Source organism: Balaenoptera ricei, chromosome 7, assembly GCF_028023285.1.
Source record: "Balaenoptera ricei isolate mBalRic1 chromosome 7, mBalRic1.hap2, whole genome shotgun sequence".
NCBI lineage: Eukaryota > Metazoa > Chordata > Mammalia > Artiodactyla > Balaenopteridae > Balaenoptera > Balaenoptera ricei.
Window position 1 is genome coordinate 93,547,524 of NC_082645.1, and position 16,396 is coordinate 93,563,919.

A 16,396-nucleotide genomic window follows, 5' to 3' on the forward strand; every position below is an offset into this window, starting at 1 on the left:
TTCTGTTGCAGGTGATCCTCAACTCATGACTGATACTTTGAAAACACTAACGTACAAGGTCCAGATACTCAGTAATAACTAAGGAACACTTACGTTGTAAGTTCTTATTATATATCAGTTGCTTTGTGCCTGGCATCGTTGTAAGAGAATTACGGCTATTAACTTAATTAAGCCACATTTAATTCCTATAAAGAGAAAAGTATTATTACCCCCTGTTTTACAAATTAGAAAACTGAGACACAAAAAATGTTAAAAGTGCTAACTTGCTCCATAGCCTATAGCTAGTAAGTGGATGTGGACCCAGGCACTCTGGCTCCAGAGCCTGTCCTCTTAATTGCTACCCCACACCACCCTTTCCACTGATACATGTAAGAAAATCCATATTACTCCCAGCTTTATTTTTGCTGAGCCTTTCTTTCCAAGGAATCTGAAAGGAAAAGAAAGCTACATAACTGCAGGAGACACACAGGAAATATTTTATTCACTTCCAGATGGAGAAAACGGTAGAGTAAAAATATTTCAATAGAAATCCACGGCCCTCCTCAAGGAGCCCACTCTGGCATCCAGGGCCCCCCAGTCGTGGTAGTGCCTGTAGTCTCCCGGCCTCAGTAGGTACTGCCGCCCCCGGTAGTTGGGCATCTCGTAGAGGACCCACCAGCCCTCCAGCACGTGGAGGGAGTGGATCTCACTGAAGTGGAAGCGGTCGCGGAGCGAGGAGCAGTCTTCCGTGAGCTCCACCATCTGGCCTCGGTAGTCCTCCCGCTCGTAGATCCTCAGCCGGTGGGAGCTGGTCTGGGTTCAGCAATCAGCAGATGGGAAGAGTCGGAAAACCTAGCTTTTAGCAACCAGTCACTCACACCGCTGGGGGAATGGGCAATTTTTTAATCTTTTCTATATCAAAGATGACAAATTAAAAAGACAGCCAACAACAGGGCCACTGGGTATAGTTGGGTAGATTGCACACTGCCAAACTGAAGAGGGGGCCATTCACATAGGTCAAGATATGCATGGTGCTCCATAGTTTTCTAGGGCCACAACCTACATGAATCATATTTAGTACCTACTTAGTACCATTCTTAAGTGACAATTTTTATATATACTTTGTGCTCTCTCCTTTATAGACTTAAACGGTGGTCTGGAGCTCTCCTTGGAGGATATACAAATAATTAGATATTAAAATAAAAAGACAAATCTATCCCTGGCAAAAGGCATTATTTTGGAACTCCATAGCATTAGAAGAGGCTGGGGAGACAGGAAGTGGAATTGCTTTCCCCAAAGTGAAGCACAGATGGTGGCAGTCCAGCCCAGGCAACTCCTTAATCCCTTCCTTTCTGCTTTGAGTCCTGCTATTCTAAAATCCTGAAAAGCAAGAGCTATCGTAACGATTAGCTTTCAGTTCTCACCTCTAATATATGGTCTGGCAAAACACTTCTAGGTAATTAATAAAAATAGAAGCTCAAGATCATGAAGGAGGCTTGTCTAGATCAATAGATTATAAAACCTTTAGAAAAATGGAAGGGCAGGCTGTCAGTCCTGGGCAAATCCTGTCTGTCTCTTCCAGAGCACTTGTTCTTTTATCTGCTTGTTCCTTCCCAGCAGGTATCCACTCAAGTCCTTCTTCCTTCTTCTACCATTAAATCCTCATTAGGAAAGGTTCTCATAAGCAATTCATTCTGAGGTATAAAAAATTGCTAATAAGGTATCTTCCATGGTTTGCAGAGGACTCACATGTGCATTATCTAATTTGATCTTCACAACAGCCTGACACACGTGGAGCAACCATTCTAAGTCTTTTCTTAAGAGAAACTAATGACTAGAGCTTTCCAGCTGTAATCAAAGAGTCAGGGCTGGAAAGTGTAAGCCCAGATTTCCAGGCTCCTAATGCCAGTCTGGGTCCTATCAAGGCTTTCAGCCCTCTGAGGGGATTTCAAACTTCCCCAGAGTGGTACATTTTCCACAGGACTCTGTCATAGGCAAATTAAAGCATCCCTAACTGTGGAATTCCAGGCTACTTGGGCTTTACTTGGGTAGCAGTGGGCTTTGCAGGTGCTACTGGAATCACATTGTTGGTTATTTGTTTTGCCTAATCAAAAAGCAGAACTTGAGGGACCCTTGATGTTCATAATGGTTAATATTTGGAGGAGGGGGTAGTTTGCCAGGTGCTGGGCAATCTCCTTTTGACCTCATCACAGCTCGATGAACCAACTGCCCTTATTAACCCCGCTTTACAGATGAGGAAGGAGAGAAGTAGCCCAATAACTAGCCTAAGGCCACCTGAGTGTGAGGAGTTCACCTGTTGCTTATTCCTCAGCGGTGGCACAGACACTCTAATACCGTACACCACTTTTGCCCAGTAGAGGTGAGTATAATTTTAGCAAAGGAGAATACAATTCCAATTAAGAGCATTGCATCACTCAATATTTTAGTAGAAAGAAACCTTAAAGATATTAATAAAGGGAAAGAGAACCCGGTTAGAGCCAGCAAAAGAAGGCCACCGTCCTGCAGCCTGACCACTGCGTCCGGAGCACTGGTGTGACCCGAGGGCACGTCAGGCCCAGGGGAACCGGACTCACGTGGGGGATGAGGCGGCAGGAGCGGACGGAGTCGTTGAGGCCCATCCAGTGCTGGTAGTCGGGGTAGTCGCCGCGCCGCAGGAAGTACTGGCTGCCCGAGTAGTTGGGCTGCTCGTAGAGCATCCAGCAGCCGCTGTCCACGCGCACTGAGTTGCAGCGGCCCAAGTAAGGCTGCAGGTTGGAGTGGTCGCTGCGGCACTCGTAGCGGCGGCCCTGGAAGCCCCGGTCCTCGTAGAAGGTGATCTGCAGGGAAGGGAAGGACAGGGCTCAGAGGCCTGGCCTCCAGGCCGGCTGCGGGCCCCTCCCGCCGGCGCGGGGCTCACCTTCCCCATGGCTGCTGGATGCGGGCACGCGAGTTCAGTGCGGAGGGGCGGGCGCGCGGGTCTATATAGCAGGAGGGCTGCTGCGTTGGCAGGAACGACACAAAAGGGGCCCCCGGGTGAGGAGGATTTCCTCTCTCTCTTCTATATAATGACGGCGGGGGTGGGCGGGGGACTTATTGTATGTTTTCTCTTAGACTCTCCAGAGCTTTCGAACTGATGACCCGCGTAAAACTGTCACTTGGTGCCTCTGGGGCCTTTAAATGAAGCCTATTCAGGAGATTGGAAGCGAGCAAAAGCGCCTAACCGGGTTAATACTTGTAATGAAATATTTTTTAACCTTTTTGAATTTCGAAATGATCTCTTTTTGAGGAACAGCACCGGGTAGTGACCGGGTCAGAGGTCAGGATGGGCTCCAGCGGGAGGCGTTTAGATGAGAGAGCATTTCCCTGGTGTGAGGATGTGGGACGTGGGATGCACCTGCCTTCTCCGCAGGACGTCTGAAGGAGGATGGGATTCTCCTCTAAGAGGACCTCCTACCAGCCTCCGCGCTGATGAGCGGGTGCAGCAGACAGCACACCCGAGGAAAGGTGATGGGGGTTGAACCCCAGGAAGCCCTGTTTAAGCACCTGGCTCGGCTCTGCTCCCTGGAGACTGGACCAGGGCCACCTCCCGACTCAGCCGCTACCTCTAGCCCACCAGCAGGAAGCCCGCAACTTTGGAGTTCACGAGGGGACTAACGGGTGGTTATAACTCACACCGTGACTTTTCATTTAACCAATAATTTTGCAAACCTGGTGCTAAGGTTAATTAGTTCTAGCTGCTGACAAATTCAAGTTAACATGCAAATGTAACAGATTTAAAATCCTACAATCTTGGGAAGATTCTGCCTTCTCTACCTTCCCCAGCCCTGGGCAAACCTGGTTGCTCTCTAGTTAATGCTCTGGTTCCGGGGGCTGCAGGCTTCCTTCCTTCCCCCCCGTCCATCCCCCCAGCAGCTTCCGGTGCTCCACTCTTTAGAACAGGATTTCACAACCTCATACTGTTTTGACATCTTGGGTCAAAAAATTCTCAGTTGTGAGGGTGTGTCCTGTGTATTTGAGGATGTTGAGCAGCACCCCTGGTCTCAACACTCTAGATACTATTTGCATTCCTCTCAAGGTTGTGACAACCAAAAAATATTTCCAGACATTGCCAAATGTCCCTTGGGGGAGTGAAATCAACCCTGGTTGCAAACCACTGCTTTAGAAGGAGCTAGTCCTCAAACAGATATAACCGTGATGCACGTGTCTCATTCCTTAGTTTGGATTCTTGCTACTTAAGTCTAATGCTAATAAATTGTTTGCCCTGAACAATTTTATTTGAAACACATAAATTTAATAAGCCTTATTCACAGTCTTTCTTTTAAAAATTCTAATTTTACAGAAAATTGGAAACTATAGAGAAATAGAAAGGAGGAAAAAATTAAAACCACAGTACCGTATTTTAAAGATCACTGTGGATGAATATTTTAAGACCTCCTTTCAGTTCTGCAAGATGAAAAAGTTCTAGAGATCTTTGCACAAGGACATCCATATAGTTAACACTACTGTACTATGTGGTTAAAAAATGGTTAAGATGGTAAATTTAATGTTATGTGTTTTTTATCACAATAAAAAAGACACCTCATTCCTCCCCTGCAAAAAAACCCTCTTAATTTTCACTTCTTTGATCTCATACTTTCATTTCTAAGAATTTGTCCAAAGGAAATCGCTAAAGGTACATGAAAATATTATGCACAGTGGCATTTTATCAGACCACTGTTTATAATATAAAAAATTAGATACAAATAAAATGTCCAAAATAGGGCATTAATTAGGTAAGTTATAGAACACCTCTTTGATGAGATGCTACACAGCTACCAAAAATCATGTTTTCAAAGAATTTATTTAAGGATATGGAAAATGCTCACCATATGTTAAAATTTTAACATGAGTATATTATACACTGAAAACTACAAAACATTGCTGAAGAAAATAAGATATAAATAAATGGAAAAACATCTTGTGTTCATGGATTGGAAGATTTAATATTGTTCAGATATGAATACTTCCCAAAGTGGTCTACAGATATAATGCAATCCCTATAAAATTCTAATGATATTTTCTGTGGCAGTAGAAAAACCCATTCTAAAATTTATATAGAATCTCAAAGGATCCCAAATACCTCAAACAATTTTTTGTGTGTGTGTGTGAAGCCATTTTAAATTTTTATTTATTTATTTAATTTTGGCCTCACTGAGAGGTTTGCAGGATCTCATTTCCTGGATCAGGGATTGAACCCGGACCACCACAGTGAAAGTGCTGAATCCTAACCACTAGACCACCAGTGGACTCCCCCAAAACAATCTTGAAAAAGAAGAACAAAGCTGGAGAACTCACACTTTCTGATTTCAAAACTTACTACAAAATTTACAGTAATCAAAACAGTGTGGTACTGGCATAAAAATAAACATACAGACAAATGGAATAGAATAGAGAACACAGACACAAACCCTTACACATATGGTCAAATGATATTTGAGAAGGTTGTCAAGACCATTCAATGGAGAAAAGACAAGTCTTTTCAACAACGGTACTGGGAAAACTGGATATCCACATGCAAAAGAATGATGTTGGACCCTTACCTTACACCACGTACAAAAACTAACTCAAAATGGATTAAAAAGACCTAAATATAAGGACTAAAACTATAAAACTCTTAGAAGAAAACATAGAGGAAAATCTTCATGGGATTAGAATTGGCAATGATTCCTTGGATATAACACCAAAGCATAGGCAATAGATAAATTGGAGTTCATCAAAATAAAAACTTTTGTGCATCAAAGGAGACTATCAACAGAGTGAAGAGGACACCAATGGGATGTGAGAAAGTATTTGCAAATCATATGTGATAAAGGATTGATATTCAAAATATATAAAGAACTGCTGTAACTCAGCAACAACAATAAACCCCCCCCCCCAAAAAAAAACCCAATTGAAAAACAAGGCTTGAATAGACACTTTCCAAAGAAAATAATACAATGGCCAATAAGCACATGGAAAGATGCTCAACATCACGAATCATTAGGGATATGCAATCAAAACTACAATGAGATACTACTCCACACCCATTTGGATGGCTAGTATAAAAAGCAAAATCAAAACAGAAAACAACAAGTCTTAGAGAGGATGTGGAGAAATTGGAAAGCTTGTGCATTGCTGGTGGGCATGTAAAATGGTACAGCCACTGTGGAAGACTGTATGGTAGTTCCTTAAAAATTAAACATCAAATTACTATATGATTTAGCAATTCCACTTCTAGGCATATACCCGAAAGAATTGGAAGCAGGGACTTGAACAGTTATTTGTACCCCAATGATCATAGCAGCATTCTTTATTATAGCCAAAAGGAAGAAACAATTCAAATGCCCATTTAGGAATGGATAGGTACACAAAATGTGGTATATGCATAGAATGGAATATTAATCAGCATTAAAAAGGAATGAAATTTTGATAAATGCCACAACGTGAACAAACCTTGAAAACACTATGCTAAGTGAAATGAGCCAGACACAGGACGAATATTATATGATTCAATGCATTTGAGATACCTGGAATAGTCAGATTTATAAAGAAAGAAAGTAGAAGGGTGGTTACCAGGGGTTGGGGGAAGGTGGGAATGGGGAGTTATTGTTTAATGAGTACAGAGTTTCAGTTTGGGATGATGAAAAATTTCTGAAGATGAATAGTGCTGGTGGTTGCACAATGATGTGAATGTGCTTTATGCTGCTGAATTGTACACTTAAAATGGTTATAATGGTAAATTTTATGTTATGTATATTTTATTACAATTTAAAGCATCTTCCATGAGCAACAAGAAAAAAGGGAATCAATATGAATTTTTTCAATATTAATTTCTTGATTTCAATAATGCTACTGTGGGTTAGGACTCCACACTCTCACTGCCGAGAGCCCAGGTTCAATCCCTGGTTGGGGAACTAAGATCTCACAAGCCGCGCAGTGCAGCACACACACACACAAAATCTACTGTGGTTGTAAGAAAACATTAAAATGGGAAAACTCCTAGTGGTTGAAAGGGAATTAAAAAGCATTTAAAACAGAGTTTATTTTAACTTACTTATAGTCCTCTTACTTTATAAGAAGGGAATAATTAATATAATTAATGTCTTAAAATTTTTTTTTACATTTCCCTTCTTGGGCTTTCTTCCTCTTTCTCCCTTTATTCATTCCATTCTGACTATCTTACACCACCAAAGCTTACATTCAAGAACTGATAATATTTCAAGGTCCTCTTTAATCCTGGGAATTAGTGCTCTGGGCACAGTTGTGCTGTAGGCAAAGCTTGTTGCTTGATTTCCTTCACCCAACCTTCCTTGTGTATTGCCCTGCTTGCAGCTAGCAGCTACGGTTTCCAGAGACACCAGCTTCAGGTTGATGATATGGTGGGAGATGGACAAAACTTGGGGCCCTGACGATATTGTTGAGCTGCTGAACTAACCATTCCTAAATTCCGTGCTACCCTAGGACTTCCTATCATGTGAGCTAATAGATTTCCACATTGTTTATCCATTGCTATGGTGTTTTGGCTACTTTCAGTCTAATGTACGCTAACTGATTCAGATCCATTTTTGGCCAAGGGATTGGGGTGAATTCTGATCAAGCTTTGGAGGATGAGTAGCTCACTGGGTAGAAGGTGGGGAAGAGTAATCCGGGTGAGGAAAAGATGTGAGCAAACTCAGAGAGGTGTGAAAATGCTTAACGTGATTGGATGGCTTGGATGAGATGGAGTAAAGGACAACTGGGGTCAGGTAATAAAAGAGGAAGTAGATAGGCTGGGGCCAGTTTCTTGAAAAAGGTAGAATTTTTCCCTGTGGGCAGTGGAGCAATATCAAAGGTTTTTTTTTTTTTTTAATATCAAAGGTTTTTAATCAGGGAAATGACTTGATCAGATCAGTCTTTGAGTACAAACGTAGTCGCCACTCCTCCTTTCTAAGATTCTAGTAATGAGAGTGCAAGTAAGAAAACAAGCAGTAGAAGAACTAATGTAAGTGAATATAGTGTTATACTTCCCTATAACCTTACACAGGCAATATACTAACACACACAGATATACACACATATGGAGAGTATATGTATACAGTTATATAAATATATATAACTGTGTGTGTATCATTTGTGCATTTATATAGACAGAGAATGCAGCTTTGGATTATCCTATACATTTAATTCAGTTCCTGGTTGGTTGGTTGCTTACCTCATGATAAGAATCTGTAAGCTGGTGCTGTCGTTATTTTGACAAGCATCTTCCTGATTCCACAATGGAAAATCACTGATTTTCTGAGCTGTGAGTTCTGAATTCTGATGCCACTTCTATTATTAACTGTTTGAAATTAGAATTGAACCTTAGTCTACCTTACATAAAATGAGTGATCTAGGTTAGAGGATCTCCAGGTCTGAAATATGTTAAACACCATATTACTTCATTGTGCTATAGTGACTTGCTTTCCTCCCTCCCTCCCTTCTTCTTCTTCTTGGCGGGGGGGGGGGGGGGTGGATTTTCCATTACGAATTTCTTTGAGACTCTGAATAAAGTTCTAAACAGTCACCTCGGAAAAAGTCACATATACTCTGTGTCAGCTAGAAATGTGTATTGAACTACAAGTAAAAGAATACCCAATGGTGGTGCCATAATCAAATGTGGGTTTACTTTACTCCCATTACAAGAAGTCTCAAGGTAAAGGGTTGCTGGCATTGTGTGATGGTTAATTTTATGTCAACTTGACTGGGCTAAGGGACGCCCAGATAGCTGGTAAAACATTATTTCTAGGTGTGTCTGTGAGGGTATTTCCGGGAGAGATTAGGATTTGAATCAGTATACTGAGTAGAGAAGACCGTCCAATCTGTTGAGGGCCTGAATAGAACAAAAAGGAGAAGGAAGGATGAACTCCCTCTTCCTTCTGCCCTCAGACATCAGCACTCCTGGTTCTCAGGCCTCTGGACTCAGACTGAATTATTCCACCAGCTTTCCTGATTCTCTAGCTTGCAGATAATGGGACTTCTCAATTTCTATAATCACATGAGCCAATTCCTATAATAAATCTCCTCATCTATATCTATATAGATCCTGTGGGTTCTGTTTCTCTGGAGAGCCCTGACTAATAAACATTGGTTCAGGGGCTTGACCACATCAAGGCCAGCATTTCTGAAACTGTGACATTTCCCTTGTACTTGTCACCCCTTGAGTGTAAAATGTCTGAAATAAGAGGGAATTGTGGCACCAGGGCAGCTGCTCCCTTTCATTAGGAAGGCAAAAATTTTTCCAGAACCGTCTCCTCTCTCCCCATCAGCATTCCTCCACTTAATGTTTCAATGTCCAGAGAGTGTCATGAGACCAGTTCAGCATCAAAATCAAACATGAAAGAAAAAAAAAAAAAAGGCAAAATAATGAAAGGAGAAAAAAAAAAAAAAGAGAGAGTCTGCCTGCCAGAGATTTGTGAACTCAATTTTGCATACAATTTATGGAATTTAAAAATCTTCTGAAGCCCATTGTAGCCAGCTTCAGAATCCCTGACTTAAGAAGTGGGTCACACTATCTCTGAGCCCCAGCTTTCAGATCCTCACTCCTCAAAGAAAAACTGAAGAGATATCTCACTATCTGGTTTGAAGCAGCAATGTGTTTAAAGGCCAGAGAATCAAATAAGATAATGTATTATGAAGTGTTTTGTAAACTGTAAAGCTCTGCTTCATTTGAAGGCATAGTTCTATTGTGAGAATTTTCTTTGTTACCCGTAGATCATACACCTTGATTTCCACGTGCATCTTGTGTGTGTGTGTGTGTGTGTGTGTGTGTGTGAGTGAGTGTATAAATAAAATAATAAATGTAGGACAAAAAGGAAAAACACAAGCAAACCATTGCCAGGAAAACAGAAAATATTTTATTACTTTCCAGATTGAGAAATGATGCACTTATTTCAGTAGAAATCTATGACTCTCCTCAAGGAGCCCACTTTAGCATTCGTGGCCCCCCAGTCATGGTAGCGCCTGTACTCCCCCGGCCTCAGCAGATACTGCCTTCCCCGGTAGTTGGGCAACTCATAGAGGACCCAGGAGCCCTCCAGCACATTGAGAGAGTAAATCTCATTGAAGTGGAAGCGGTCCTGAAGAGAGGAGCAGTCCTCAGTGATCTCTATCATCTGGCCTCTGTAATCTTCCCTCTCATAAAGTCTGATCCTGTGAGAGCCAGCCTGGCCCATCCGGAGGTGGAAAGAGGAGAAAAGCAAACCATGAAATGATTCCAACACATTCATGCCATTCAGTTTGGTGAGGACCAGCTCAAGCCATTTTCAAATATATGGTAAAAATGCATTATTTCTGAACCTTTGTATACTCTTCATTTTTAAAGGTGGAGATTCAGTACCTTTCCAAGATCATAAAGTATGACTAAAAATTAAGAAGGAAATCTCACTCTTTAATATATTCAGATATTTCCCAGGATGAACTGTTAACCACGCTCAGGACACTGTACCATAGAGAAACCCAAATCTTTAACAGCTTATTACTGTTTTTGCCATTTTGAAGAATTATTTTAAATTTTCAAGCATGTGTCTTTGAACAGTAAAGTCAGTTTATGAAATGAATTACTCTACATTGAGTTTAAAATAAATCTTGGAAAAATCACCAAGGACTTAGATGCTTTTGTTTCTGTGGAAAGCAAAGTGAAACATCTGAAGTCTCTCAGTTACATACTTGATTTTCATTTAGTAATTTATGAATAGAATGAGGAAAAATGGGAAAGAAAAATGAGTAAGCCCAAGGACTAACTTTTAAAAAACCTTAGTGTTTTAAGACACGTATGAATTATATGTAGCCTGTGTGTAAAATCTCTGCATTGCTCTCTACTGAGAAAAAGTACTTTTTTATTTGTACAGGTGGGGAAAACCAAAACATGCAATTGAGAGGCAAAAAGGGGAAAGAGTCTTACAAGAATTAACCCTTGTAAAATTTTCCTTTTCAACTCCTGTCTGCTCAGAAACTAACTAGCACCTAATTATTTTTCTATTGGATATTAGTGGTTTTTCTACAACTCCATTGTAAATGATTCCAGGTCAGGACCTCTATTTTATACGTGCCCGGGGCAGCCGATACATTCTTACTCAATAAATATTTGTTGATTAACTGGTACCTGGGCAACACTTTACTTTTGTTCAAGGCAAATTATATTGAACTAATATACCATAGCTTACCTTTTCCCCAAACTCTCAATTATTCTAAACGATCACTACTGCAAATGTTTAACCTTTGCTTGAAACTATCCATTCTGCGTCCAAAGTAAACCAGAATGATATGGAACCGGACTCACGTGGGGGATGAGGCGGCAGGAGCGGACGGAGTCGTTGAGGCCCATCCAGTGCTGGTAGTCGGGGTAGTCGCCGCGCCGCAGGAAGTACTGGCTGCCCGAGTAGTTGGGCTGCTCGTAGAGCATCCAGCAGCCGCTGTCCACGCGCACTGAGTTGCAGCGGCCCAAGTAAGGCTGCAGGTTGGAGTGGTCGCTGCGGCACTCGTAGCGGCGGCCCTGGAAGCCCCGGTCCTCGTAGAAGGTGATCTGCAGGGAAGGGAAGGACAGGGCTCAGAGGCCTGGCCTCCAGGCCGGCTGCGGGCCCCTCCCGCCGGCGCGGGGCTCACCTTCCCCATGGCTGCTGGATGCGGGCACGCGAGTTCAGTGCGGAGGGGCGGGCGCGCGGGTCTATATAGCAGGAGGGCTGCTGCGTTGGCAGGAACGACACAAAAGGGGCCCCCGGGTGAGGAGGGGATTTTCGTGTTCTCTTTTTTCTCTTTGCTGTCAGAGTCCGTGGGGCTCATTGTGGGTTTTGGTCCCTTTCTCTCTGGAGTTTCTATCACTAGCTGATGCTATTGAGACAGTTTGGAAAAAAAAAAAAAGTAATTTGGGACATTGTCTATTTAATAATAGAAGTAGAGCTTCAGCCATTTCATATATATAGTCCACTCTTTTATTTGTACGGGTTGGGGAAAAACAAAAAAATATAAGCGGTGGAGCAAAAAAGTCAGAGTCTTAATATGGCAAATATAAATTAATCTGTAAGAAGTATGCACCATAATATTGAATACTAATGGTTAATAAGGAAATGACCTGTACTGAATACTGAAAATTTCAAATTAGTCTTTTAAGAGCGCTTCCTCATTAAAGGGTGTAAGAAATTGGAATGTTTTACCAAGAAGGTTCACAAAACTTCAAACTTTCAGTGTGGTAAAAAAACAAAAACAAAAACAGCAAACGCAGATCTTTAGTATTTGGTCTGATTTTGTTGCAGTCATACGTGGAAGTAGACTGAAGATTGGATGTTTTATCTTGGCTACTCGTAATTCAAAAGGGAGAATAGTTTTAAGATGATTCATCTCAGAAAGAAGAACTAAAAGGGAAATTTCTAAAAGCTTAAGGAAATAAGAAAAAGTAATACTTTTAAAATACAAAACCAGATTACCTCTTAGGTTATTATAAAAGAAAACCAAATTCCTAAGAAACCCATTTCTGGTAGGATCTAGATACACCTTTGTTCTACGGAGAACAAGAGTACACAGAGCTTTTGACTTAGAGGAAATTAATTGCACGAACACAAAGAGGAGCTATAGCTGGAATGGTGTAGGGAGAGGGAGGAATAAATGTCTAGAAGCTTGGACTCTAGGAAGGCTTTAGACAGTATTTATCAGCCTGGAAGAGGATAGTCTGTAGGACTGAAAGAGCACTGGAGGGGAAGATGACCTACGCCTTTAGCCTCTTTGATGTTCAAAGAATTAGTCCCAGTCCTATGTTGACTCATTGAAATACTTTGTCTTTACTTTGGGTCATAAATCTTTGTAAGTTGATATTTATCAATTAGACACCAACTCTGTATAATATGATGTTTCAGTTCTTGTTATCCAGTATGTAAAGGCATGTATTTGCAGAGTGACTTATGTTAGCCTAGTGGAATATATGCAGCCAGAATCTAAAGAATAAAAATCATTTTAATTAAAAATGAAAAAAATAAGAATGAAAAATAATAATAAATTTTAAAAAACCATCATTTTGCTCAGAGCTGTTTCTGTGGGGAGAGTGTTGATAGGTGAAAACAGTAAAACATGAGAACCCTAATGCAGAGTCCCAGAGAGCGTCTAGAGGAGCAGCATGGGGATGTCAGTGTCGACCACCACTTCAGCTGACATGCAGCTACAGCTGAAATTTAGGATCCAACTGGAGGACCAAAACAAGGGCACTTTGGGCTTGGCTTTTTCATTAAATGGGAAGAGGGAAGGCTTTATTTCTGCCTGGGGGAAGAAATAGGGAAAACCCCTTACACTTCTCATAGAATTGAAGTGTGAATGCTGTGGGCCAAAAGGTGGCTTAATTTCAATGCTCTACAGAAAATTCTGGGAGTGACACATGCGTATAAAACCTAAGTCCCAAATTGTACTTAGTGTGCTAAGTGAGCATAGGTTAAGACCTGAGACTCCTTGCACCTGTGGCACAGAAGCAGAGCTCTACACCAGTTGCCTGGAATGAATGATGGCAATTGTCTTTGGAGGGAGAACAAGAGAGAAGAAACACCCTGTTGTCCCGAGCTCTGGTCCAGGAAGTAACCCTTTGTCACTCTATAAATATTCACATGGTTTCAAACAAAAGTGAAGAAAAAAGAGACTAGTTCAGGTTCAGATTTTGCTGCATGCAGGGTTAATGATTTGTGTAGCTAGTGTAAACAGTCTACAAAATGAAGTATATAAGAAATACCACTTTGCTTATTTTCTGTAACTCAGAATATTTTATGAATCTAAGTCTCATTCCACTGGGATGGAGAGAAAATTTAACTTTAGTCATTGTTGGGATTTCCTCTCCTCACTTACCCAGGCTCTATGGTTGGGTTTTGAGGGCTTACATGGTACCAAGGCGTTTCATGGTGGGGGAGGATTCACTGGAAACTACTGTGATGTCCATTGTTGGTGGCTCTCCCCAGCTTTCACACCAATGTGGAAATAAGAACAGCCTTGAGGGCTGTGGACTTGGAGATGTATTTCGCTTGGCTGACACAGTGTTTAGATGTTTTTGGTGATGCTTTAGGTCGGTTCATTCTTTCCACAGTTCACCATACTACCCATTACTCCTTGTCATCTTAAAGAAGGTTGTTTCACTTACAGGTATACCTCATTTTATTGTTGCTTTATTGAGTTTTGCAGATACTGTGTTTTTTACAAATTTTACAAATTGAACACTTGTGGCAGCCCTACATCGAGCAAGTCTAGCAGGGTCATTTTTCCAACAGCATTTGCTCATTTAGAGTCTCTGTATCACATTTTGGTAATTCTCACAATATTTCAAACTTTTTCATCATAATGATATTTGTTATGGTGATCTGTGATCAGTGATCTTTGATGTTATTATTGTAATTGCTTTGGGGCACCATGAACTGCATCTATATAAGACAGCGAACTTAATCCACAAATGTTGTGTGTCCTGACTGCTCCAGCGACAGACTATTCCCCATCTCTCTTCCCCGCCTTGGGCCTCCTTATTCCCTGAGACACAACAATATTGAAATTAGGTCAGTTAATAACCCTACAATAGTCTCTAAGTGTTCAAGTGAAAGGAAGAGTCACATGTATCTCACTTTTAGTCAAAAGCTAGAAATGATTATGCTTAGTGAGGAAGGCATATGCTTGTTGAAAGTCAAGATAGGCTGAAAGCTAGGCCTCTTGCTCCAAACAGTTAGCCAAGTTGTGAATGTAGCGGGAAAATTACTGAAGGCAATTAAAAGTGCTACTCCAGTGAACACACTAATGAAGAAACTGAAACAGCCTTATTGCCTATATGGATAAAGTTTGAGTGGTCTGGATAGAAGATCAAACCAACCACTACATTCCCTTAAGCCAAAGCCTAAACCAGAGCAAGGAGAACCTAACTCTCTTCAATGCTACGAAGATTGAGAGAGGCGAGGAAACTGAAGAAGAAAAGTTTGAAGTTAGCAGAGGTTGTTCATGAGGCTTAAGGAAAGAAGCTGTCTCCATAACATAAAAGTACAAGGTGAAGCAGCAAGTGCTGATGTAAAAATTGCAGCAAGTTATCCAGAAGATCTAGCTCATATAATTAATGAAGGTGGCTACACTAACCAACAGATTTTCAGTGTAGATGAAACAGCCTTATGTCGAAAGAAGATGCCATCTAGCACTTTTATAGCTGGAGAAGAGAAGTCAACGTCTGGCTTCAAAGCTTCAAAGGACAGGATGACTTTCTTTTGGGAGCTAATGCAGCTAGTGACTTTAAGTTGAAGCCAGTTCTCATTTACCGTTTTGAAAATCCTAGTCTTTTAGAATTATGCTAAATCTACTCTGCCTGTGCTCTATAAATGGAACAACAAAGCCGGGATGACAGAACATCTTTTTACAACATGGTTTACTGAATACTTTAAGCTCACAGTTGAGACCTACTACTCCATGAAAAGATTCTTTTCAAAATATTACTGTCAATAACAATGTACCTGGTCACCCTGGAGCTCTGATAGAGATGTACAATGAAATTAATGTTATTCTCATGCCTGCTCATACAACATCCATTCTGCAGCCCATGGATCAAGGAGTAATTTCGACTTTAAGTCATATTATTTAGGAAATATATTTCATAAGGCTATAGCTACCATAAATAGTGATTCCACTGATGGATCTGGGCAAAGTCAATTAAAAACCTTCTGGAAAGAATTTGCTATTCTAGATGCCATGAAGAGCATTCATGATCCGTGGGAAAAAATCAAAATATCAACAATAACAGGAGTTTGGAAGAAGTTGATTCCAACCCTCCTGGATGACCTTGAGGGATTCAAGACTTCAGTGGAGGAAGTAACCGCAGATATGGTGGAAATAGCAAAAAAAACTAGAATTAGAAGTGGAGCCTGAGGATGGGACTGAATTGCTGCAATCTCATGATAAAACTTAAATGGATGAGGAGTTGTTTCTTATGGATGAGCAAAGAAAGTGATTTCTTGAGGTGGAATCTATTCCTGGTGAAAAGGCTGTGAAGATTGTTGAAATGACAACAAAGGATTTAGAATATTACATGAACTTGATAACATGAGCTTGATAAAGCAGTGGTAGGGGTTGAGAGGATTGACTCCAATTTTGAAAGAAGTTCTACTGTGGGTAAAATGCTATCAAAGAGCATTGCATGCTACAGAGAAATTGTTTGTGAAAGGAGGAACCGTCAATCGATGTGACAAACTTCATTGTTGTCTTATTTTAAGAAACTGCCACAGCCAGCCCAGCCTTCAGCAACTACCACCCTGATCAGTCAGCAGCCATCAGCACGAGGCAGGACCCTCCACAGGCAAAAAGATTATGGCTTGCTAAAGGCTCAGATGATGGTTAGCCTCTTTTAGCAATAAAGTATTTTTAATTAAGATATGTACATTGGTTTTTTTTAGAC

The 16,396-nt window shown here is 41.1% G+C and overlaps 2 protein-coding genes across 2 annotated transcripts; both read right to left on the bottom strand.

Annotated features, from left to right (window-relative positions):
• Positions 1-519: 519 nt before the first annotated feature.
• On the bottom strand, positions 520-2,905 carry LOC132368655 (gamma-crystallin F). The gene is made up of 3 exons (XM_059927373.1): positions 2,897-2,905; positions 2,574-2,816; positions 520-792 (listed from the first exon to the last, which is right to left on the bottom strand). The coding sequence occupies exons 1-3, from the start codon at positions 2,903-2,905 to the stop codon at positions 520-522; spliced, it is 525 nt and encodes a 174-aa protein (XP_059783356.1).
• Positions 2,906-9,905: 7,000 nt separating this feature from the next.
• On the bottom strand, positions 9,906-11,625 carry LOC132368656 (gamma-crystallin D). The gene is made up of 3 exons (XM_059927374.1): positions 11,617-11,625; positions 11,294-11,536; positions 9,906-10,178 (listed from the first exon to the last, which is right to left on the bottom strand). The coding sequence occupies exons 1-3, from the start codon at positions 11,623-11,625 to the stop codon at positions 9,906-9,908; spliced, it is 525 nt and encodes a 174-aa protein (XP_059783357.1).
• Between the last annotated feature and the right edge of the window lie 4,771 nt (positions 11,626-16,396).

What these genes read in the sequence shown, in the direction of transcription:
- LOC132368655 (XM_059927373.1), bottom strand. An exon ending in CCTGCCGCCTCATCCCCCAC is followed by an intron (nt 793 to 2,573) that starts GTGAGTCCGGTT and finishes TGCTGAACCCAG; the next exon opens with ACCAGCTCCCACCGGCTGAG.
- LOC132368656 (XM_059927374.1), bottom strand. An exon ending in CCTGCCGCCTCATCCCCCAC is followed by an intron (nt 10,179 to 11,293) that starts GTGAGTCCGGTT and finishes CGGATGGGCCAG; the next exon opens with GCTGGCTCTCACAGGATCAG.